Source organism: Pongo abelii, chromosome 20, assembly GCF_028885655.2.
Source record: "Pongo abelii isolate AG06213 chromosome 20, NHGRI_mPonAbe1-v2.0_pri, whole genome shotgun sequence".
In the NCBI taxonomy this organism is placed as follows: Eukaryota; Metazoa; Chordata; class Mammalia; order Primates; family Hominidae; genus Pongo; species Pongo abelii.
In genome coordinates this window covers 58,276,391-58,302,130 of record NC_072005.2, presented here as the reverse complement: position 1 = coordinate 58,302,130, position 25,740 = coordinate 58,276,391, and the positions used below count along the sequence as shown (strand labels likewise).

General features: G+C 39.9%; 1 protein-coding gene and 1 long non-coding RNA gene across 4 annotated transcripts in view; one reads left to right on the top strand and one right to left on the bottom strand.

Moving 5' to 3' along the window:
• The window catches only part of LOC129052032 (uncharacterized), a 38,555-nt gene extending 31,813 nt beyond the window's left edge, over positions 1–6,742 (bottom strand). The window contains exon 1 of the long non-coding RNA XR_008516740.2: positions 6,613–6,742. This is a non-coding gene — a long non-coding RNA (uncharacterized LOC129052032). The remainder of the gene's footprint in view (positions 1–6,612) is intronic.
• Positions 6,166–23,572, top strand: ZNF432 (zinc finger protein 432). Of its 3 annotated transcripts, none has more exons than XM_054541152.2 (5): positions 6,166–6,788; positions 8,853–9,059; positions 13,310–13,436; positions 14,339–14,434; positions 19,524–23,572. In XM_054541152.2, exons 2-5 carry the CDS (start codon positions 9,045–9,047, stop codon positions 21,242–21,244), a joined length of 1,959 nt encoding a protein of 652 aa, XP_054397127.1. In that variant the 5' UTR covers positions 6,166–6,788; positions 8,853–9,044; the 3' UTR covers positions 21,245–23,572. The 3 variants fall into 3 exon arrangements, with proteins under 3 accessions (XP_054397127.1, XP_009231283.1, XP_024094125.1); XM_009233008.4 differs by having other exon boundaries at positions 6,166–7,257; XM_024238357.3 differs by lacking the exon at positions 6,166–6,788 and adding an exon at positions 7,052–7,257 and having other exon boundaries at positions 8,853–9,015.
• Positions 23,573–25,740: the final 2,168 nt, after the last annotated feature.

The following is a 25,740-nucleotide window of genomic DNA, read 5'->3' as shown; positions in this document are numbered from 1 at the left end:
TCTTTAATCCATCTTGAATTAATTTTTGTGTAAGGTGTAAGGAAGGGATCCAGTTTCAGCTTTCTACATATGGCTAACCAGTTTTCCCAGCACCATTTATTAAATAGGAAATCCTTTCCCCATTTCTTGTTTTTGTCATGTTTGTCAAAGATCAGATGGTTGTAGATGTGTGGTACTACTTCTGAGGGCTCTGTTCTGTTCCATTGGTCTATCTCTCTGTTTTGGTACCAGTACCATGCTGTTGTGTAGCCTTGTAGTATGTAGTTTGAAGTCAGGTAGCGTGATGCCTCCAGCTTTGTTCTTGCTTAGGATCATCTTGGCAATGCGGGTTTTTTGGTTCCATATGAACTTTAAAGTAGTTTTTTCCAATTCTGTGAAGAAAGTCATTGGTAGCTTGATGGGGATGGTATTGAATGTATAAATTACTTTGGGCAGTGTGGCCATTTTCATGATATTGATTCTTCCTATCCATGAGCATGGAATGTTCTTCCATTTGTTTGTGTCCTCTTTTATTTTGTTGAGCAGTGGTTTGTAGTTCTCCTTGAAGAGGTCCTTCACATCCCTTATAGGTTGGATTCCTAGGTATTTTATTCTCTTTGTAACAATTATGAATGAGAGTTCACTCATGATTTGGCTGTTTGTCTATTATTGGTGTATAGGAATGCTTGTAATTTTTGCACATTGATTTTGTATCCTGAGACATTGCTGAAGTTGCTTATCAGCTTAAGGAGATTTTGGGCTGAGATGATGGGGTTTTCTAAATATACAATCTTGTCATCTGCAAACAGGGATAATGTGACTTCCTCTTTTCCTAATTGAATACCCTTTATTTCCTTCTCCTGCTTGATTGCCCTGGCCAGAACTTCCAACACTATGTTGAACAGGAGTGGTGAGAGAGGGCATCCCTGTCTTGTGCCAGTTTTCAAAGGGAATGCTTCCAGTTTTTGCCCATTCAGTATGATATTGGCTGTGGGTTTGTCATAAGTAACTCTTATTATTTTGAGAGACGTCCCATCAATACCTAGTTTATTGAGAGTTTTTGGCATGAAGTGCTGTTAAATTTTGTCGAATGCCTTTTCTGCATCTATTGAGATAATCATGTGGTTTTTGCCTTTGTTTCTGTTTATGTGATGGGTTATGTTTATTGATTTGCATATGTTGAACCAGCCTTGCATCCCAGGGATGATGCCAACTTGATCTTGGTGGATAAGCTTTTTGATGTGCTGCTGGATTTGATTTGCCAGTATTTTATTGAGGATTTTTGCATCGATGTTCATCAGGGATATTGGTTTAAAATTCTCTTTTTAAGTTGTGTCTCTGCCAGGCCTTGGTATCAGGATGATGCTGGCCTCATAAAATGAGTTAGGGAGGATTCCCTCTTTTTCTATGGAATAGTTTCAGAAGGGATGGTACCAGCTCCTCTTTGTACCTCTGGTAGAATTCAGCTGTGAATCTGTCTGGTCCTGGACTTTTTTTTGTTTGGTAGGCTATTAATTATTGCCTCAATTTCAGAGCCTGTTATTGGTCTATTCAGGGATTCAACTTCTTCCTGGTTTTGTCTTGGGAGGGTGTATGTGTCCAGGAATTTATCCATTTCTTCTAGGTTTTCTAGTTTATTTGTGTAGAGGTGTTTATAGTATTTGTTAATGGTAGTTTGTATTTCTGTGGGATCGGTGGTGATATCCCCTTTATCATTTTTTATTGCGTCTATTTGATTCTTCTCTCTTTTCTTCTTTATTAGTTTTGCTAGCAGTCTATCAATTTTGTTGATCTTTTCAAAAAACCAGCTCCTAGATTCATTGATTTTTTGAAGTGTTTTTTATGTCTCTATCTCCCTCAGTTCTGCTCTGATCTTAGTTATTTCTTGCCTTCTGCTAGCTTTTGAATGTGTTTGCTCTTGCTTCTCTAGTTCTTTTAATTGTGATGTTAGGGTGTCAATTTTAGATCTTTTCTGCTTTCTCTTGTGGGTATTTAGTGCTATAAATTTCCCTCTATACACTGCTTTAAATGTGTCCCAGAGATTCTGGTATGTTGTGTCTTTGTTTTCATTGGTTTCAAAGAACATCTTTATTTCTGCCTTCATTTCGTTATGTACCCAGTAGTCATTAAGGAGCAGGTTGTTCAGTTTCCATGTAGTTGAGCGGTTCTGAGTGAGTTTCTTAATCCTGAGTTCTAGTTTGATTGCACTGTGGTCTGAGAGACAGTTTGTTATAAGTTCTGTTCTTTTACATTTGCTGACGAGTGCTTAACTTCCAACTATGTGGTCAATTTTGGAATAAGTGCAATGTGGTGCTGAGAAGAATGTATATTCTGTTGATTTGAGGTGGAGAGTTCTGTAGATGTCTATTAGGCCCACTTGGTGCAGAGCTGAGTTCAATTCCTGGATAGCCTTTTTATCTTTCTGTCTTGTTGATCTGTCTAATGTTTACAGTGGCATGTTAAAGTCTCCCATTATTATTGTGTGGGAGTCTAAGTCTCTTTGTAGGTCTCTAAGGACTTGCTTTATGAATCTGGGTGCTCCTATATTGGGTGCATATATATTTAGGATAGTTAGCTCTTCTTGTTGAATTGATCCCTTTACCATTACGTAATGGCCTTCTTTGTCTCTTTTGATCTTTGTTGGTTTAAAGTCTGTTTTCTCAGAGACTAGGATTGCAACCCCTCCTTTTTTTTGTTTTCCATTTTCTTGGTAGATCTTCCTCCATCCCTTTTTTTTTTGAGCCTATGTGTGTGTCTGCACTTGAGATGGGTCTCCTGAATACAGCACACTGATGGTTCCTGACTCTATCCAATTTGCCAGTCTGTGTCTTTTAATTGGAGCATTTAGCCCATTTACACTTAAGGTTAATATTGTTATGTGTGAATTTGATCCTGTCATTATGATGTTAGCTGGTTATTTTGCTCATTAGTTGATGCAGTTTCTTCGTAGCATCTATGGTCTTTATAATTTGGCAGGTTTTTGTGGTGGCTGGTACCAGTCGTTCCTTTCCATGTTTAGTGCTTCCTTCAGGAGCTCTTGTAAGGCAGGCCTGGTGGTGACAGAATCTCTCAGCATTTGCTTATCTGTAAAGGATTTTATTTCTCCTTCATTTAGGAAGCTTAGTTTGGCTGGATATAAAATTCTCGGATGAAAATGGATTTCTTTAAGAATGTTGAATATTGGCCCCCACTCTCTTCTGGCTTGTAGGGTTTCTGCCGAGAGATCTGCTGTTAGTCTCATGGGCTTCCATTTGTGGGTAACCCGACCTTTCTCTCTGGCTGCCTGAAGGGGACCAGCCCCTCCACAGCCTGTGGGTGTTTCTCATCAGGTGGGACGAGAGACCGAGAAAAGAAATAAGAGACAGAGACAAAGTATAGACAAAGAAAAGTGGGCCCTAGGGACTGGCGCTCTGCATATGGAGGACCCGCCCAGCTGGCCCTGGTCTCTGAGTTCCCTCAGTATTTATTGATCATTATCTCTACCATCTCAGAGAGGGGATGTGGCAGGACAATAGGGTAATAGTGGGGAGAGGGTCAGCAGGAAAACATGTGAACAAAGGTCTCTGTGTCATAAATAAGTTTAAGGAAAGGTGCTGTGCCTTGATGTGCAGACACACAAACATTTCCGTGCAATAAAGAGCAGTATTGCCACCAGCATGTCTCACCTGCAGCCCTAAGGTAGTTTTCTCCTATCTCAGTAAATAGAACATACAATTGGGTTTTATACTGAGACATTCTATTCTCAGGGATGAGCAGGAGACAGATGCATTCCTCTTATCTCAACTGCAAAGAGGCCTTCCTCTTTTACTAATCCTCCTCAGCACAGACCCTTTACGGGTGTTGGGCTGTGGGACAGTCAGGTCTTTCCCTTCCCATGAGGCCATATCTCAGGCTATCACACGGGGAGAAACCTGGGACAATACCTGGCTTTCCTAGGCAGAGGTCCCTGTGGCCTTGTGCAGTGTATTGTGTTCCTGGGTACTTGAGATTAGAGAATGGTGATGACTTTTAACAAGCATACTGCCTTCAAGCACTTTTTAAACAAAGCACATCCTGCACAGCCCTAAATCCATTAAAACTTGAGGCAATACAGCACATGTCTCTGCAAGCACAGGGTTGGGGCTAGGGTTACAGGTTAATAGCATCTCAAGGCAGAAGAATTTCTCTTAGTACAGAACAAAATGGAGTCCCTTATGTCTACTTTCTACATAGACACAGTAACAGCCTGATCTCTCTTTCTTTTCCCCACAGCTGCCCTTATTATTTTTTCCTTCATTTCAACTTTGATGAATTCAAACAGGATACAATTTGGGGAATATATGCTTATAATTTGCACATGAGCTATTCTGTCTGAGTATGCCCCAGGGCATTTTGTGGAAATACCATGCAGTGGAATTTCAGACTCTGAGCATCTAAAAACCTGCCTCAGTATGCATGAATATTCACTATATGATTATATTTCTACGTGCCTTTGTATGTATAAGATCCATGGCTTGCATTTGCCTTGATTTTTATGTGTGGTAAAAATAAAAATATAGCAAGTATATACAAATATTAGGAAATGGGCCAGGTGTTGGACCTCATGCCTGTAATCCCAGCACTTTGGGAGGCCAAGGCAGGTGGATCACATGAGTTCAGAAGTTTGAGACCAGTGTGAACAACATGGTGAAACCATGTCTGTACTAAAAATACAAAAATTAGCTGGGTGTGGTGGTACACCTGTAATCCCAGCTATTTCGGAGGCTGAGGCAGAAGAATTGCTTGAACCCGGGAGACAGAGTTTGCAGCGAGCTGAGATTGTACCACTGCGCACCAGCCTGAGTGACAGAGTGAGATGCAGTCTAAAAAAAAAAACTTATTAAAAAATATATTATATATGGAAATAAACAGTAATTAGGAAATAAGAATTTCTTATTTGTGCTTAGAATACACAGTGAAGTAAACAGAAAAAAAAAGAACAACAAAAAAGAATACATAGTGAAGTAATTTGAAAAGATTAAATGTGAAGACAGGCACTGTGGCTTATGCCTGTAATCCTGGCACTTTGGAAGGTCGAGGTGGGAGGATTGCTTGAGCCTAAAAGTTCAAGACCAGCCTGGGCAACATGATGAAACACCATCTCCACAAAACATACAAATATCAGCTCCGTTATATGTGAAATAAACAGAGTTTTCAAAAGAATATCTTTTATAAGATGAGAGAAAGGAGATGAAATAGAAGAGAGATTGAGTTGGTCCTTCAGGATTGGAATCTGATAGATGGGACACTAGAGGAAGTTTAATGTAATCTTTTTGTGCTATCTAGATCTAGTTTTTAGGCCCTGGCTAGAAGCCAGTTAGTTCCTCTTCTAGAATGGCCAATTAAGTCTACAATGCTGGCCACAGTGAGCTTGTGGTATTTACCTTGCCCTAATCCTATCCCCATATCCTCAGCTCCAAGGTAGCCTTGAAAAACAACCACCTTTTAACAACAGTAACAGTGAATATCTGCACCCTAGCAGTATATCTGCACTTGACGAGGTAGAAATGGCTCTGAAAATGGCAGAAATGGCTCTGAAACACCCAAAATCCTCCATCCCCACAGAATTTTCACTACTAAGCCTGTTTTGCAGCCTGCTGAATAGGTCTATTCTCATAGCATTCCTCTATTTGACTTGACTTTATCTATGTGAACACTCCTACCCATAGGGCACTTGTCAAAAACAATCAGCAGCAATTGTTTAACACTAGAGTGTTTAGGGGAGTGACAGTGTGTGTCTGTGTGATAGATGGAAGTAATAAGAGAGCTCAGGGGAAAGGGGCCATAAGCATAAGATGGTGGAACGGAGAGCCTGGAGGGTGGGGTATAGAGAATGTAGGGGAAGGGAGAAGGCAGACAGGTAAAAGGAAAAAGAATGTTAAGTGTTGTTCAGCCTCAAGACTGACATGATGAAAATACCTTTATTGTGGTTTTTGTAAATTAGAACGCATGCTTTATTATTAAAAAAAACACAACTGAAAATGTTAAGGACCTTTTCCTCCTTGCTTCTTATAAGAAACCATCACAAGGCATAACTTGTGGTAATAATTCTGTAAAAATATACATATATAAAAACATATGTATATATATTTTTTTAAACAGTATTTTTTTCATTGCAAAATATTCATTAGTGTCATCATATCATAGGCAGATCTACAACCCCAGAGTAATTCCCATGGCTATGTTACATGGCAAAAAGGACTCTGCATTGTAATTAAGTTTATTAATCAGCTGACTTTAGCATTGGGAGATTATTCTGGATTGCCCAAGCACTTAAGAATAGGAGAAACCGGAGAGATGCAACAGCAATAGTCAGTGGTTTCAAATATTAAAGGGATTTGACATACTATTGTTGGCTTTAAAGATAGGAAGGCGTGGGGGCAAGGAAACTCTCTGAAGGAAATTAATCTGGCAACAACCTAAATAATTCTAGAAAAGGATTCTTTTCCAGAGTCAAGAACAGAGCCAGGTGGTTCTTCTCTTCTAAAGACATTTCCATGGGCCAGTTTCACCGCAAGCTTCCCAGAGAGCATATGTTCTGCCGTACGGACACCGAACTTCCCCTAAGATGGCCGCCCCCACGGTTCTCTCACCTAACCGCTCTGGCTCGGTTACCTGCAACGCACCGCTCGCTTATTTTTCTAGTCCCGCTTGCTTCAGTTTTTATACGGCTTCTAAAACGCTTCGCATTTACAATAGTGTTTGATGTGCCCAGAGGTGACTTTAATTTTCCATTGAGCTGAGACGTCACAGCCATCATGACCGCTAAGAAGGGATGCCGCGCCTTTGCGGTAATAATGGGTTCTGGCCTTTGAGAAGTTTGCGCCGTTTGCTATCCCCTGCAAGGAGAAGACCAACTTATTTCTGTTCCCTGTCTGTTCAGAGGACTTTACCCCCACGCCGTATCTGCCTGTGTGAACTCAAGCCTCTGTTAAGCTCTCCATTTTCTGCCAGGGCTGAGGTGTCTGGAAATCGGACAGTTAAAGAGGCCTCTGTCCACCACGTCTGGCAGCTGCTGTGCCTTCTGTACGTCACGTACTCAAAGATGGCCGCCCCCGGAGCGGCGAGGCGACGCAGGCTCGGACGCGTCTCCTCCTGAGGAAAAGCCGGAAGGCCGCATTCCGCTCTCCATGGAAACGCGGCTGACCCTCTCTGGAGGTTTAGAGGGGGAGGGAGTTGGACGAGGGGCCCAGAAGTGGAAGAAGTTTAGGGAAGTAAGTTCAGCTTTTAAGAGGTCGCGGCTATTCCAAGGAGAGTCAGGTCAGTGTGCAGGTCAGGGCGTGGAAACGTGGTGGGAGGGAGCATTCTGAGGGCGTCTGCGTTGTTGGTGGCGGTATGTGGTAGAGGTAGCGCGGCGGTTGGGGGAGGCGGGGGCGGGTGTTTCGTTTTGGAGGGGAACTGGTAGGAGTCCCTGGTGGGTGTCTGTGATAGGATATCTTTGGGGGTCCCTCATGGAGGCTCTGGTGGTCAGTGATTAAAGGCCTGAATAGATCAACGACCAAGAGTACTGAGGTCAGGGATTGTGGTCCTCGCGGGTCACTCCACAGTGGGGCTCAGTGATTGAGAATCGATGGGGTGGCTTTTGTCTACGAATGTGACTTCTGTTTCACATTCTGGATTAATCTGTGGCTCAGTGAGCGATGAATCATTAAGGGAAGTCAGTGTACCTGTGTATCTACTCCAGGTTTTCGTATTTTATCTGGCGGGGTGGTGGTCTTTTGTGTAGAGACAAGTGAAAGCTGAAGTCTGTTCACAAGAGCCCTGGCTGGTTTTGTGTGTGTGTGTGTGTTGAGCTCAGACTTTGGCTGCTGGAACAGACTTGATGAACGTTAACATTTCCTAAAAGTTTCAGGTCCAAGTACCTCCTCCACGATGAGTTTTCTAATCCTCTGGCTTTCCACAACAACCCATGCTCTTGAACTTGCAGAAAATAAAGTTTTTTGGGGGGTGAAGGGGGACGGATGAATAAGCTTTCTACTTAACATTATGTTTTTTTAAATTACTGAGCACAAATTAACAAGAGCCTATTTTATCGTTCCTTTTGCAAATGTACTGCATATTTTTATGGGTGTTTCAGGTTTTGTACGTTAGTATATAAAGGCGGCTATTTTCCCAGTATTTATATTTTTGAATTGTTTTCTAAATTTGTATGTATAACTCGTATTCCTTTTCTCTGTCTCCCTCTTTTTTTCTGTGTTTCTTGTTCTTCATATTGAAGTGTGTATATAAACACTTTTTTTTTTTGAGATGGAGTCTTGCTTTTGTCGCCCAGGCTTGAGTGCAATGGCTGGGCTCACTGCAACCTTCGCCTCCTGCGTTCAAGCCATTCTTCTGCCTCAGTCTCTGAGTAGCTGGGATTACAGGTTCCCGCCACCATGCCTGGCTAATTTTTTGTATTTTTAGTAGAGACAGTGTTTCACCATGTTGACAAGGCTGGTCTCGAACCCCTGACCTCAGGTGACCCACCCACCTCGGCCTCCCAAAGTGCTGGGATTACAGGTGTGAGCCATCATGCCTGGCCGTATATAAACACTTTTAAATATATATAAAGACTTTTAAAGAGGTGTGAGGGTAACATTGTATAAAGGAAAAAATGTAGTTTCTCACCGTCCATATGGCTTCATTTAAAAAACTGATATGAGAATTACCTACTGCTTAGGCATGATGCTGTATGGATTCTCCTTTGTGACCTCCCCTTTCATCTTCATGTTACTTCCACACTTCACCGAAGAAAGGCATTTGGCCTACAATGAGGGTCTTGTGTTTCATTGGTTTGAGAGAACCAAATAAAGAGACAAATATTCAGGGCCATGTGTTAAGGTGAATGTACCCCTGAAAGTTGTTTTGCTCTTCAGTCCACAGGTCCTGGCTACCCTGGGAAGAGACAAGAAGTGAATGAAGAAAGAGGAAGATTCCAGGACCTAGATATGATTTCTGTGGACGCCCTTCACTGGTGACTGAGGTTTCTAACTAGAAATTTAAGGCAGATCCAGAGGAGACAAAGACAGAGTATCCCAGGTGCTGGCCATTTCCCGCAACAGAAGAAAATGATCAATGCCCAGGTGACTTTTTCTCTATTTTATTCTCTCCTTTATTCCATAGTGGATTTGTAGAGACCTGTAAGAAATCATTTCAGAATCTAGAGAGAAATAAACTTTAAATCTAACTCCGACATCATGGCAACGTAAGATCAGGAATATAGTGTTTATGTGATTCCTACAAAATGACTGATGTTGGAAAATAATGCCTGACTAGAAGATCCTTTCCATTACCTTACCTCTCAATTTGCATCTGATGTCTCTGACAGCCAGTACAAGAAAGTCATGCTAAGTTATACAGTGACTGTGGGGAGAAAGCAGACAGGTTCCTCAGGAGATTATTATTTCATGGCACTTAGATCTCTAGAAAAATTTGCTATTCCTCCCAGAGGTGATACGGTGAACAGTGTTTTGAACTAGCTTTCTAATAAAGGCAGAAGATTTCTTACTGCTATTTATTACAGGGTTCCTCAGAGACTCGTATGGAAATAGACCAGGCAAACTCAGTGGAAACAGTTTTTTCAGGGGACGAAAGCAAGGCCACACACTCAAGTCTTGAGTGTCTGTGTGAGCTTATTTAGGAATAAAATCTAAGTGACCTAGGAAAATGGAAGGCTTGCATAGCTTCCATTTTCCTGAACAGGTGGCTGAACTGGCATTAACTGCAGATTTGGCATTAGGGAGTTGTCTGATAAGGTCTTGAGTTGTTGGGTGCCATGTTTGATAACTTCTCCTCATCTCAGAATATACAGTATCCTTCTGCATTTTCACCGCCAATTCTTGCATACTTTTATTGCTTTTATTTTTTGTAGTTACATAAATTACTCATGGATTCCAAAGAGAAAAAATTCTTTTTTTTTTTTTTTTTTTTTTTGGTTTTTGTTTTTTGAGGTGGAATCTCACTCTGTTGCCCAAGCTGGAGTGCAGTGCGTGATCTTGGCTCACTGCAACCTCCACATCCTGGATTCAAGGGGTTCTCCTGCCTCAGCTTCCTGAGTAGCTGGGATTACAGGTGTGCACCTGCATGCCTGGCTAGTTTTTGTATTTTTAGTAGAGATGGGGTTTTGCCATGTTGGCCAGGCTGGTCTCGAACTCCTGACCTCAGGTGATCCACCCACCTTGGCCTCCCAAAGTGCTGGGATCACTGCACCTGGCCCCACAGGGAAATAAATTCTGATGATGAAGTACACACTGGTTAAAAAAGTAAATTTCCGGGCCGGGCACGGTGGCTCATGCCTGTAATCCCAGCATTTTGGGAGGCTGAGGCAGGTGGGTCACCTGAGGTCGGGAGTTCAAGACCAGCCTGACCAACATGGAGACACCATATCTCTACTAAAAACACAAAATTAGCTGGGTGTGGTGGCGCATGCCTGTAATCCCAGCTACTTGGGAGACTGAGACAGGAGAATCGCTTGAACCCGGGAGGTGGAGGTTGTGGTGAGCCGAGATCACGCCATTGCACTCCAGCCTGGGCAACAAGAGCGAAACTCTGTCTCAAAAAAAAAAAAAAAAGTGAAAGTAGATTCCCTCTTCATAACTTTCTTCCTAATCCTCTTATACTGCTTCAACAAATGTTTGGTAGCACGTACTTACTGTCACTGAACTGTGTGCATCTCTGTATGTATGTGTATTTATAAATCTATGTGTTTTATGTATGTGTCTGCATATATAAACACATTTATTATGACTTCTTTTGCTTCAGTGGAATCACATTCCACCTGCTGGTCACCTTAGATCGAGCTTGTACAACCTGTGGCCTGTGGGCTGCATGCAGCTCAGGATGGCTTTGAATGTGGCCCAACACAAATTTGTAAATTTTCTTAAAACATGAGAATTTTTTGCATTTTTTTTTTCAGCTATCGTTAGTGTTAGTGTATTTTATGCGTGGCCCAATGCATTTCTTCTTCCAGTGTGGCCCAGGGAAGCCAAAAGATTGGACATCCCTGCCTTAGATGGTATAGTTTCAGAATATAAAGGAATAATCACTGCAATTAATTGAAGAATATTGACTGTATAAAATTCCATTTGTCTGAAGTCATACTTGAAAACATTGTTAAACTATGTAAAGTATTTAAATGAGTGCCTGCCACATAGAAATTGATACATGGAGTCCTTTGTGCCTTAAGTCTTTGCCAGTGCTTAAAAATATGACATTATCAAATTATACAATTTTCAATGGTCCAATATTCTTTTGTCTTATTTTGCATTTTCCTCATCACAGGTGAGGTTGAAAGCCTTCTTGTGTATTTCTTGGCCAACTGAATTTTTTTCTCTTGTGAAATGCCTGACTTTATGATTTTTACATTAAAAAAACTTTTTTCTTACTGGCTAATGAGTTGCTTATATCTACCATATATTGAGATTTTGTTTATTGCAAAGTTTTTTTAGTCTGTCATTTTTCTTTCAGCTTTGTTTATGATCTGCTTTTCAATGTAGAAATTAAATTTTTTTCCTCATAAAATTTGTCCCTTTTTTTTCCTTTATGGCTTTGAACATGAATATATTTCATATTTGCTTCTGCTTCCACAGGTTCTTTTGCTTTCTGGTTAGGACTTTAAATAGGAAAAACTTATTTTTGAGTATGAAATTAGGTAGAAACCTAAGTTTTTTTTTTTCAAACAGATTTATTTCTCGTATGAAATAATTCGCGAATGTGATAAGATCAGCAGCATTAAGAATTTGCAGACTCCACCAAGTCTGTTCTTTTCTCTGTGTATTAATCTCTGTGATTGTATGGGGATAGATTATCCCATCAATTTGCACCTAGCTCTTTCCTGCCTCAAGTTCCTACTGCCATGTGATTATAAGTCATGTTGAGACAGGAGAGTGGCAGTTTAGTTGACAAGAGGGTCTCAATTTATTTTCCAGTGGTATTCAGGCCTAGGCCATACCATACAATTTGCCAGTTGCCGCAGAATCAAGACATTGAAGATATTATTCTGCACTTTTCTTGGTTCTTTTGTTTCTGTGGAAGACAGTCGTTAGGACATTTTTCTTTCTTTTGATGGTAATGCATCTTTTCCTTCTATTAACAGTTGTTTGCATAATGTTATATGTGCATCTGATGTTCAATAGTTTCAGTCTGATGTGTCTAGATGCAGATTTTCTGCTTGGCTTTGTTGATTTATTAAATTTGAGTTATAGGATATTTAATCAGTTCTGAAAATTTCTCAGATATTTGGAAATTGCTTCTGTTATTTGAATATAATATTTCAAAAACTATGTATAGGCATATGTTAGGCCTCACTCTGTCTTTCATATTTAGTAAACTCTCCTTCATACTTTCTGTCACTTTGTGTCTCTGCTTCATTTTTCAGTTATTTTAATTTTTTGAGATAGGGTCTCACTCTGTCACCCAGGCTGGAGTACAGTGGCATGATCACAGCTCACTGCAGCCTCAACTTCCTGGGCTCCAGTGATCCCCCACCTCACCCTCCCAAGTAGCTGGGATCACAGGCTTGTGCCACCGCACCTGGCTAATTTTTGTCTTTTTGGTAGAGATAGGATTTCACCATGTTTCCCAGGCTGGTCTTGAACTCCTGAGCTCAAGCTATCCACCTGCCTCAGCCTCCCAAAGTGCTGGGATTACAGGTGTGAGCCACTACACCTGGCCCTGTTATTTTTTTTTACTGTGAATTCCAACTCACTAATTATCTCTTCAGTGTATTTAATATAACCTTTCTGTTAATAGACACACATACCTGTGACTGTATACGTATATATACATATACGTATATATATATGTATGTGTGTATACATATATATTTAATATATGTTTCCAAGAATAAGTTTTCCCAGTTTGGTTACTCTTTAATAGTGTCTCATGTTTTCTATACATTTCTATTTTTTAATCCATTTAATAATTAAACATGAATGTAGTGTCCTGTGGTTCTAGCATCTGAAGTCTCTCCATGTCTTATGCTAGTATTAGCTGGGAAGGCTTAACGGTGAATGAAACAATTTATATAAGATATCTAGATGTCAGTAGCATATACTTTCTTGACTGGTCAATAGATACCAAAATTAAAATTTATACATAAAACCTGTTTTTACTGAGAGGATTTGATATAAAACCTTAATTTTTGTTGAGCAAATGGGGCATTGTACAATTATAGAATACTTGGAGATTCTCTAGCAATATTAAAAAATACAATAGACTTATAGATGGATGCAGTCTATATGGTTAATGTGAGCAAGACAACTTCCCTTCACATTCTTTTCATGTCAGTAAAAGAGAAACACTTCCTATTAAGCAAGGCTCTGTTTTCTTACAGGAATTGCTGACACTGGAGGATGTTACTGTGGAGTTCACCTGGGAGGAGTGGCAGCTCCTGGACCCTTTTCAGAAGGATTTGTACCGGGATGTGACGTTGGAGATCTACAGCAACCTGGTATCAATGGGTGAGGACAGCTGCTCTATGTCACCTGGAGGGTGCCCAGTCTGTGGCCTTTGCTTTCTCAGTTGCTTACCCTTGGAAGTTACTGCAGTGCTCTGAATATTAGATTTTTGGCACATCCTCTGGCTTCTGATAAAAGGATATACAGTCACCCCTCAGTGTCCAAGAGGGATTGGTTTCACAACTTTCCATGGATATGAAATCCACAGTTGCTCAAGTCTCATATAAAATGGCATTGTATTTGCGTATAACCTACACACACCTCCTCCTGAATACTTTAAATCATCTCCAAATTATGCCTGATACTTAATACAATGTAAATGCTATGTAAGTTGTTATACTATATGTTTTAATTTGTTTTTTATTGTTTTTTTTTTTTCTTTAGAGACAGTGTCTCGGTCTTTCACCCAGGCTGGAATGTAGTGGTGCCTTCATGGCTTGCTGCAGCCTTAAACTGGGTTCAAGTGTTCCTCCTGCCTCAGCCTCCTGTGGAACTATGCCTACAGGTGCAAACCACCATGCTTGGCTAATTTTTTTTTTTTTTTTTTTTTGTAGAGATGGAGTCTGTGTTGCCCAGGCTGGTCTCCCACTCCTGGCTTCAAATGTTGGTTTCACGTCAGCCTCCCATAGTGCTCGGATTGTAGGCAAGAGCCACTGCACTTTGTATTTTTTTATTATTGTATTTTTTTATTGTTTTTTAAAAAATATTTTCAATTCATGGTTGGTTGAATCCCTGGATGTGAAATTTCCAGATATTAAGGTCCGACTGTAATCTGCCCTTTCCTGAGAGAAAAACCTCTACTTTCAGATGTGGAAACTGTCTAGTTAATTAAATGTAACATTCTCTCACATTACATACCCCAGCCCAATCCAGTGTGTCTGTCTTCTATCATTTCCCATAAACAGGTTATCAAGTCAGCAAACCAGATGCACTCTCCAAGTTGGAACAAGGAGAAGAACCATGGACAATGGAAGATGAAAGGCACAGTCGAATCTGTCCAGGTACGTGAGAAGTAGCAAGATGCGTAAGTCATATTATAGTCAGTGAAAGAAGGCTGTGTGGGTGTCTGAGGACACAGAAGCAGTGCCTACATTAGGAATGGGAATCATTTTCCCTCCACAAAAAACCCTTCCTATCTTATTTTAAGGTTGCATTCTCCTTTAGTACCATACATCTGTCCTGTCTGTGCTGGTGTTGTATTGAATGTCCTCTACCTACGGAGTTCTCTTCTTAAAAGTCTGTACTATTTTTGTTTACTGTTTACCTAGAAAGGACTGTTTTACGTCCTACATCAGTTCTAGTCCAAACCAGGTCATAACTTATGTCTGTCTCAGAGTACTTCCTTTGTACATTTGATTTCTGCTTTTCCTTTAGTTCATCTTAGACAATAGCATTGTATTCATTTCCCTAATGTGTTTTTCTCATTATAGATTGTTTTTGCAACAGCTTAGATAATTTACATACCATACAATTTTCCAACTTAAAGTTTATTTTTCAGTGCTTTGTAGTGTATGAACAGTTATGTAACCATCACCATAGTCAATTTTGGAAGATTTTCAAAGCATCACTTAAAAAAAAAAATTGTTTCCAAGCCCCCAGCCCTAGGCAATCACTAATCTACTTTCTTTTTCTTTTCTTTTCTTTTTTTTTTTGAGATGGAATCTCGCTCTGTCACCCAAGCTGGAGTGCAATGGTGTGATCTTGGCTCACTGCAACCTCCACCTCCTGGGTTCAAGCGATTCTCCTGCCTCAGGCTCCCAAGTAGCTGGGATTACAGGCACGCACCATCATGCCCAGCTAATTTTTGTGTTTTTGTAGAGATGGGGTTTCACCATGTTGGCCAGTTTGGTCTCATACTCCTGACCTCGTGACCCACCTGCCTCGGCCTCCCAAAGTGCCAGGATTACAGGTGTGAGCCACCGTACCTGGCCTCTACTTTTTATCTCTATAGATTTGCCTGTTCTGGACATTTTTTATAAATAGAATCATGAAATATATGGTCTTTTGTGTCTGGCTTCTTTCATTTAGCATAATGTTTTTGAAATTCTTCCATTCTTTAGCATGTATCATGCTTCATTTCTTTTCATTGTTGAATAATATTCCATTGTACGGATATACCACATTTTATTTATCAATTCATCTATTGAATTAACATTTGGCTTGTTTCTACTTTTTGGCTTTTATGAATCATGCTGCTATGAACGTTCATGGACAACTTTTTCAGGAACGTATGTTTTCATTTTTCTTGAGTCTTCACCTAGGAGTAGAATTGCCAGGTCATTTGTAGTCCAGGAGGGGTCCAAGTACAGAACTTCTGGTCCTCCTCTCACTGTGGACATTACATCTCTTCCCAGCCACAGTGTGTGACAACACAGAGTATTGACAACCAGGGAAGTTCACTTGAGCCTTTGGTGGCCAGAGTTTTGATTAGGTTTCAGTCACATACAGCCCACATGGCTGACTTTTAGTCTTCAGTCTCTCCCAGAAGTCAGGCTAATACCTAGAGTGTCCAGTTTTTCCAAAGGCTGGAACTGATATGGCATGGGCCAAAGCCCCTATCATAAATCATATTGTTAAACTGTCCAGTGGCTAAAGCCACCAGGCAAACAAAGACACTCCTATGGGCCAGGACATTCCAGGGGCCTAGAGATCATTTCCTAATAGCTAAGAACAAATGCTAGATCTCTCTTTGGATGAGGTTAGAGCTAGATCCTCACTACACAGAAGATTACCATAAAAATTAACAATAAAGGGGTTAATTAAGGAATACAGAGAAAATAGAGCATATGGCAGGATAGTCAGAATTGCAGCAAGAGTATGATGTGCACAAGGCATATCTAGATTTTGAATTAGGAAGATGGTGACATGAATTAAGAATGAAGGCATGGGCCAGGTGCGGTGGCTCATGCCTGTAATCCCAGCACTTTGGGAGGCCTAGGTGGGGGGATCACCTGAGGTCAGGAGTTTGAGACCAGCCTCACCAACATGGAGAAACCCCGTCTCTACTAAAAATACAAAATTAGCCGGGCATGGTGGCACATGCCTGTAATCCCAGCTACTCAGGAAGGCTGAGGCAGGAGAATCGCTTGAACCCAGGCGGCAGAGGTTGCGGTGAGCCAAGATTGTGCCATTGCACTCCAGCCTGGGCAACAAGAGCGCAACTCCATCTCAAAAAACAGAATGAAGGCATGAAATAGGAATTGTGCAAGGCCATGGGCCTGACTATCAAAAGATTGGCCTCAAGTTGGCCAAATACAGGTCAGTGATAGGAGCTGCTTGTTGGAGAAATCATAGAGCAGAAACATGGTAATATTCATGGTAATGTAAACTTTTTTTTTTATCAAGATGACTTTTGATTGTATATATGAGTAATTGAGGTAGCATGGTTGAGGGTTGGTTAATTTTATATTTTTGTCTTTTCACAAAATATCTTGCTAGTCTGACCTTTCACTTGGATGACAGCAGTGTAGCAATAATAAGAAACAGCTAAATATCTTAAGAAAAACTGAAGGTGAAGATGCCACAACCTTTGTCTAGAAGAAGTTTATCCTTTAGTACAACTTAACTGATGCTGAGACATAAATGTAGCATTATTGAAGTAGATGCTTTTGGTGGCAGATGAGGAAACAGTGTATCAGGGACACTGAAATGGGAAAAATTGGATATGACTTAATTTTATTTTATTTTTTTTTAAGGCAGGGTCTCACTTTGTTGCTCAGGCTGGAGTGCAGTGGCACGATTTCAGCTCACTGCAGTCTCGACCTCCTGGGCTCAAGCGATCCTCCCACCTCAACATCCCAAGTGGCTGGAACTACAGGTGCACATCACCATGCCTGGCTAATTTTTGTATTTTTTGTAAAGATGGTGTTTCACCATGTTGCCCAGGCTGGTCTGGAACTCCAGAGCTCGAGTGATCTGCCCACCTTGACCTCCTAAAGTGCTGGGATTACAGGCATGAGCCACCGTGCCTGGCCTTGATATGACTTTTCTACTGCATGCAGAATGTGATTGAAGAAAGTCACAGTTTTCATATCCCATGCAGCAGCACATTTTCTTCTGAAGGCAACTACATGGTACACTGGCCAGTTGCAAAATTCCCTATCATTGTTTTCCTGTTTCATAATTAATGGAACATATGATAACGCAACACAGCTAAACCAGAGGGTGGAGTGTTGACTATAGGAGTTGTTCATTAAACGTGATGGATGTTTTTGGAAAGTTAGATGGTAGTTTACAGTTTGAAGAGGGGCAAATTTAGTAACAATTACCATACAAGAGTCTATCTCAGTTCACTTAATTTCAACAGATGGAGATTTCCAATTCTTACGTGCCAGGCAACACGCATGTGAATGTATTTATTCTATATATCTCAGTAAGCATATTTCCCTGATCTTTATATTCACAGTTTGGTTCCTCTAACAGGGCTTAAATAATCCCAAAACCAAATGTTGGAATGTCTAAAACCTTGGTTCTGTACCTTCATCTTTCATTCTACATGTCTTCTCAACATGGTATCCGGGCTCAGTGCCTTGGCTCACACCTATAGTCCCAGCACTTTGGGAAGCAGAGGTGGGCAGATCACTTGAGCCCAAGAGTTCAAGACCAGCTTGGGCAATATGGCAAGGCTCCATCTCTACAAACAATACAAAAATCAATCAGGCGTGGTTGCATGTGCCTGTAGTCCCGGCTACTCAGGAGGCTGAGGTGGGAGAATTGCTTGAGCCTGGGAGGTGGAGGTTGCAGTGATGCAAGATTGTGCCACTGCATGCCAGCCTGGGTGACAGTGAGACCCTGTCTCAAAAAAAAAAAAGTTATTCAGTCCTTTTTTCTCAAATAATATGTATGTACTGATTATTTCCATGCTGCCTTCTCCATTTATACCTCCAACCAGATTCTTGATGTCTGTGTTAAATATTTGATAACCATTTCAAAGTGTATGTTTCACAGTGTATACTTTACATGTTCTGGACTGCAGTAATATTTGCCATCTCATTATCAGATGCTTTCATCTACCCAGTGGCTCAAGCCATATAGTTAGTAATCTTTGAGCCCTCACTTTCCTCACTGTCCCCATTGAATTCATCACTTAACCTTGTCTTTTCTTTATACAAAAATATCCTGCTTTCTTCCAACTCTCATCATCTACACTGCTCCATCAAACCACATTTAACATCACCAACTCCCTTCTTTTTTTGTTCCTTCTTATTGTTTTTCCTAACTAGAATTCAGCATCAGTGAAAAGAAAGCATATTTTGTATATCCCAAATGCCAGCAGAGTGCCTTGTCCATAGGAGTCATTCAGCAAATACTAGTGGAGTGAATAAATACAACCCTCAGAATTGTGAATCAGTTACCTTTTCCACGTTTGTGGTCTGGTGTCACCCAAAATTTTGTGGAATGGTGTTCCTCCAAGCCCTGTTGTTTGCTTGTAATAATGACTTGCTTGTATTTTACTATGTCCACATGTTTTGCAAGGTCCTGTTTAGAAAGCTGTCAAATCTAGCTGACAAATCTAGCTGTTTAGAAAGCTGACAAATATAGATTGTCAACTGCCTCACCTTATTTGCATACAGACTGCTTTTACTTTTTGGTTTGTTTATATTATTATGTTTTTACCAAAGTGTATACATGAAGTTGCTTTAACACTATTATCGTAGTATTGTCATTAAATAGCCATATTTAAAAACACCTGGCCAGGTATGGTAGCTCATGCCTGTGATCCCAGCATTTTGAGAGGCCGACGTAGCGACGTAGGGGGATCACTGGAGGTCAGGAGTTCAAGACCAGCCTGGCCAACATATTGAAACCCTGTCTCTACTAAAAATACAAAAATTAGCTGGGCATGATGGCACATGCCTGTAATCCCAGCTACTTGGGAGGCTGAGGCAGGAGAATTGGTTGAACCCAGGAGGCGGAGGTTGCAGTGAGCCGAGATCATACCACTGCACTCCAGCCTGGGTAACAGAGCGAGACTCTGTCTCAAAAAATAATAATAATAAACAAAATAAAACACCAAGGATTTTTTTTCTAAGAAAACAGTTTTATCCCCAACAAGATTATAAAAGGATTCATTGTTCTCTTCTTTCCTAGAAAACAACAAAGTTGATGATCATCTGCAGGATCACTTGGAAAATCAATGGATGCTGAAGAGTGTGGAACAATACCATGAACATAATGCATTTGGAAATACTGCCTCTCAAACCAAAAGCCTTTGTCTTTTCAGGGAAAATCATGATACATTTGAATTATATATAAAAACTTTGAAATCAAATTTAAGTTTAGTCAACCAGAAAAAAAGCTGTGAAATTAAGAACTCTACTAAATTTAATGGAGATGGGAAATCATTTCTTCATGGTAACTATGAAGAACTTTATTCTGCAGCTAAATTCTCTGTAAGTACAAAATCCAATAGCACTAAATCCCAAGTCAGTAAGCATCAGAGAACTCATGAAATAGAAAAAAACCACATATGCAGTGAATGTGGGAAAGCGTTTGTCAAGAAGTCTCAGCTCACTGATCATGAGAGAGTTCATACAGGAGAAAAACCTTATGGATGTACTTTGTGTGCAAAAGTGTTCTCCAGAAAGTCCAGGCTAAATGAACATCAAAGAATTCATAAAAGAGAGAAATCTTTTATATGCAGTGAATGTGGAAAAGTCTTCACCATGAAGAGCCGTCTGATTGAACATCAGCGAACTCATACTGGAGAGAAACCCTACATATGCAATGAATGTGGAAAAGGCTTCCCAGGCAAGCGTAATCTCATTGTACATCAGCGAAATCATACTGGAGAGAAATCCTATGTATGTAGTGAGTGTGGAAAAGGCTTCACTGGGAAGAGCATGCTTATCATACATCAGCGAACTCATACAGGAGAGAAGCCCTACATCTGTAGTGAATGTGGGAAAGGCTTCACCACAAAGCACTATGTCATCATCCATCAACGAAATCATACAGGAGAGAAACCATATATATGCAATGAATGTGGGAAAGGCTTCACCATGAAGAGCCGTATGATCGAACATCAACGAACTCATACAGGAGAGAAACCCTACGTATGCAACGAATGTGGAAAAGGCTTTCCCAGGAAGAGTAATCTGATTGTACATCAGAGAAATCATACAGTAGAGAAGTCATATCTATGTAGTGAATGTGGAAAAGGTTTTACTGTGAAAAGCATGCTCATCATACATCAGCGAACTCACACTGGAGAGAAGCCCTACATATGCAGTGAATGTGGGAAAGGCTTCCCCTTGAAGAGTCGGCTGATTGTACATCAGCGAACTCATACTGGAGAGAAACCTTACAGGTGCAGTGAATGTGGGAAAGGTTTCATTGTGAATAGTGGACTGATGTTACATCAGCGAACTCATACTGGAGAGAAACCGTACATATGCAATGAATGTGGAAAAGGTTTTGCCTTTAAGAGCAATCTTGTTGTACACCAGCGAACTCATACTGGAGAGAAACCCTTTATGTGCAGTGAATGTGGAAAAGGCTTCACCATGAAACGCTATCTCATTGTACATCAGCAAATTCATACAGAAGAGAAATCTTGTATATGTAGTGAATGTGGAAGAGGCTTTGCCAAGGAAACTGAGCTTGCTTTACATAAGCAAGTTCATACTGGAGAAAAACCTTATGGATGCAATGAATGTGGTAAAGGCTTCACTATGAAGAGCCGTCTAATTGTTCATCAACGAACTCATACAGGAGAGAAACCCTTTGTATGTAGTGAATGTAGAAAAGCCTTCTCCTCAAAGAGAAATCTCATTGTACATCAGCGAACTCATAATGGAAACAAACCCTAACAATGCAATGGACATGGTCATGCCTTTGGGAAGAAAATCTGTCTTGTACAACATCAGAGATTTCACAGTATAGATTTTCTACATGTGTACTGAGTATGAAAAATCATATTTCAAAATCCAGTGTTATCACTGGATGAATGCTATCAATGTCAGAAAGGCTTCAACATGAATTCAGGCTCTGAATTCTTTGATGTACCAATGTATAGAAAATAACTCAGAGAGATTCTGTGGATTGGGGGTAACCTTTCATTTGTCAACCTTCATTAAAACTATGACAACGTCCACATGACAAATATGTAAGGTACATAGTCCTTTTGCAGATAATCTGAACTGATTACACACAAACAAATTCATGCAGAGAGAAAAGCAAGTTAGTAATGTGAACTGATTAAACAGCAGTGTGCTCCCAGCATACATATAGGCAGTGTAGAGCAGCCTGTTGCTAGATTTTCACCCTTGGAAGATAATGCAATTTGCAGGAGTGAATTTTAATGAATGCAGAGAATGCACTAGTGCCTTCAGTGATTAATTACCTCATATTGTATATCACAATAAACATGTAGGAAATAAACTTGATACATCCAATGCAGAAAAGTCTTGAAAATTTTCTAAGTAACTATGTCTTGAAAAGTATTTACTGAGATAAATCTTACAAAGGGGGAGGCTAGGAAAGCCTTCTATGGGAAGAAAGACCCTATCCAGTGATCATAATAGATCATCAATGAACTTACACATACTAGCAGCATTATCATGCGAAAGCCTTTGCCCAGAAATAAAACCTTAACAGTTGGCAGATATATTTCATATTGGAGAAAAAGTTTCAGATGGCAGTGAATACAGTAGGATTTCGTGATACATGCTGCCTCATCATCATTACTTCATACAGAAATAAAACTTATATGAAGAGTAACTTTAAAAAGGATCAGGAAATTCATGAAGTAAAAAAGTCTCATGAAAATGATACATAATGCCGGGCACAGTGGCTTGCGCCTGTAATCCCAGCACTTTGGGAGGCCAAGGTGGGTGGATCACTTGAGGTCGAGAGTTCAAGACCAGCCTGACCAACATGGTGAAACCCCCTTTCTACTAAAAATACAAAATTAGCCGGGCATGGTGGCTCATGCCTGTAATCCCAGCTATTCTGGAGGCTAAGCTGGAGAATCACTTGAACCTGGGAGGCAGAGTTTGCAGTGAGTCAAGATTGCACCATTGCATTCCAGCCTGGGCAACAAGAGCGAAACTCCGCCTCAAAAAAAAAAAAAAAAAAAACGTATTTGAGGACTTTCTGTCACAAATCTAAACCATGATACACTTGATATCTATTCTGGGACAGCATACCTTGCATCATATTATCAATGATTCCATAATTGTAAAGTGGGCTGTTCTTATCACTGATTAAATTTTAATGCTATATATAACACAGGTGTTTTCTGTGCCAACCTGGTATTATTTATTAGTTCTTACATATTATAGGCCCCAAATTTATTTTTTCAATTTATTGATAAATGTAATTCAGTATATTTGGATGTGTTTATCCAAGTTAGTAGGTACCATTATGTAGTTTACAAAAATGCCTTAAATATTATTTTTCTAAAATTTGTCTTGAAATAATTCTAGATTCACAAGAGATTACAAAATATACAAAAGTTTCCTGAGTATCCTTTGCTTAGCATCATCAATGTTATCTTACATAATCATAATAATAAAAACCACGGAGTTCTGCTCTTGTTGCCCAGGCTGGAGTGCAATAGCATGATCTTGGCTCACTGCAACCCTGCCTCCCAGGTTCAAGAGATTTTCCTGCCTCAGCCTCCTAAGTAGCTGGGATTACAGGCACCCACCACCACACTCGACTAATTTTTGTATTTTTAGTAGAGATGGGGTTTCACTATGTTGGCCAGGCTGGCCTTGAACTCTTGACTCCAGGCGGTCCACCCGCCTCAGCCTCCCAAAGTGTTGGGATTACAGGCATGAGCCACTGCACCCGGCCTCCTCTTGCTACCTTTTTATACTCACACTGTCCTCCCAATATGACCCATGGTAGCCACTGATCCCCTCACTCTAATTTTGTCATTTCAAGAATGCTATTAAAATGGAATCGTAAGGTATGCAACCTTTGAGATAGGGCTTTGTTCACTCAGCAAATTACCCTTAAGATCTATCCAAGTTGTTGGGTGTCTAAATAGTTTTAATTTTTGTTACTGAGTTAGTATTCTTTTAAATGGATGTACCAGGGTTTGTGTATCCATTCATTGTTGATGGACATTTGGGTTGTTTCCAGTGTTTTGCTGTTATAAATAAAGATGCTGTGACTATTTGTGTACCCGATATTGTGCGAACATAAGTTTTTATATATTTGGGATAGACACTGGGGGCATGACTGCTGGTGAATATGGTAAATGTGTTTATAAGAAACGGCCAAACTCTTTGTCCCAGAGTGGCTGTACTAGTTTACATTCCCACCACCAATGTGTGAGCATTCCATTTGTTCCATGCCCTTTCTATCTAGCTCTTGGCATTACCAGTGTGCTTTAGCTTTCCTATTAGGTGTGTGGTGGTATATGATCACGGCCTCGACTTACATATCCGTATCAGAAAATGACATTTAGCATCTCTACATCCACTGAGAACCATATCAAGTAAAATTGTAACTTTTGCTTCCAACCAGCAAACCCAATTTTTAAAACTCAAAAGAATATTGTATTTTATAACATATTTACCCTTTCTGTTCCTTTTTCTTCATTCCTGATGTTATATTTCCTTTAGTTATTTCCTTTTTATGCGAACTTCCTTAACCATTTCTCTTTGAGCAGGCCTGGTGGCAAAAAATTATTAGTTTCCCTAGAAACAGGGTTCCTGTTTTCTCTATCCAGAGTTATTTCCCTTGATCTAATGAGATTTAATCCAGTTTATAAATGGTGAGTTCTCTTTATAAAAGTAATAGACATTTGCCATATAGTATTGTGGCAGAATTCAATCCCTGACTCCATATTGAGTAATTTAATTCTTTGAAAATATTTTTTGAGCTTCTACACCATGGCAGGCATGTTGTAGACAATGGAGACACATCAATGAATGAAACAGGCAAAGTGCTGGCTTTGATATGACATACAGTCTGGTGAAGGAGACTGAGTAAGATAAATACAAAATCAAATTCAGATAAGTGCTAGGAAGAAATATAAAGCCTAGTAAGTTCATAGATTGTAACCAGAGTTATTTTAGGAAGAGTTTTCAGGGAAGGCTTTTCTGTGCAGATATAATTTGAATCAAAGCCTAAATATACTGTGGGGAGACAACCATCATATTTTTAAGTCCAGAACACTATAGAACTTTCTAAGTGTTTTCATTGGGGTTCCTGCCTCAGCATTCTCTGAGAAGCTTGTAAAAGAAGGCGAATTCTTGAGTCACTCCCCAGACTTTCCAAGCTAGAATTTCTGGGGAATGGGGTTCGGACTCTGCATTTACAAAAAGAGCTTTCTTAAATTTGAACATCTCTGCCCTAAATTGTGGATTGGTGCTCCCATCACCACTCCCACACTAACAAGATGGATTCAGGGCAGATTGTCTCCGGCAATGAATCAGACAAAAGTGCTCCACCAACCAGGCCCTTGAATCACCTTCCTTGTCCCGTGAATCAGCACAGCCTGCCACAGCAAAGTTGTATCAGCCCACTCCTGGAAATGATCAGTGAGGGTCCCATCATGGGCTGCTCATAGTCCTGTGGACCAGGTGCTAAACTTACATACCGTTCCAGATGAACGGGGCTGAAATTTAATCCTGGATGGAATGTTATAACACTCAAGAAATTATACGAACATGAAATTCTTATTCTCTAGGAATTACAAAACGTAAGTAAAATGAAGAAATTTTAAGTCACCATAATTGTACGGAACAGTCAAATATTGTTAGTATATTCTCCAGAATTTTTCAAATGCATGAGTATATTTATTTTCTGAAAGAAAACAGTCTGTTATTTGCATTTATCATGCCATGAACTTATACATCATCATACCTAATTTTTTTCTAAGATCAACATGTTTTATAATATATTCAAGATTATGATACAAAGATAGTAAAATTAAGTATAAATTGGGAATATTTTTCAAGTAAAAACATGGCATTCTCTACCTATGAACACAAACAATATTGATTCAAACTAAATGTCTTGTTTAACCAATCACAATTTTCCAAAAGATGTTTATGATTTCTTCCAATAACAAGACCATAAAATATATACTATCCTGCAGATCATTTTTTTGTCCTCTGACAAAGTTTTTTCTTTTTTATAAAACAATTGTAGTGTATTCTTTTAAATTGATATATACTCTTACAGTTGAGCAGATGTTCCATAATTTACCAAAGTATTCATCTCATTGTAATTCCCTTTTTTTGTAAATTACAAAAGTTGTAGTTAATATTAAGACAGCTTTTGACTAAATAGCTTTTAGAATTGCTGTGTCAAAGAAAACGAAAAAATTAAATTGGCTCTAGGTTGC

Excerpts from the sequence above, each read along its gene's own strand:
- ZNF432 (XM_054541152.2), top strand. Across the intron at positions 13,437-14,338 it reads CAGCAACCTGGTATCAATGG|GTTATCAAGTCAGCAAACCA; the intron begins GTGAGGACAGCT and ends TCCCATAAACAG. Across the intron at positions 14,435-19,523 it reads GCACAGTCGAATCTGTCCAG|AAAACAACAAAGTTGATGAT; the intron begins GTACGTGAGAAG and ends CTTCTTTCCTAG.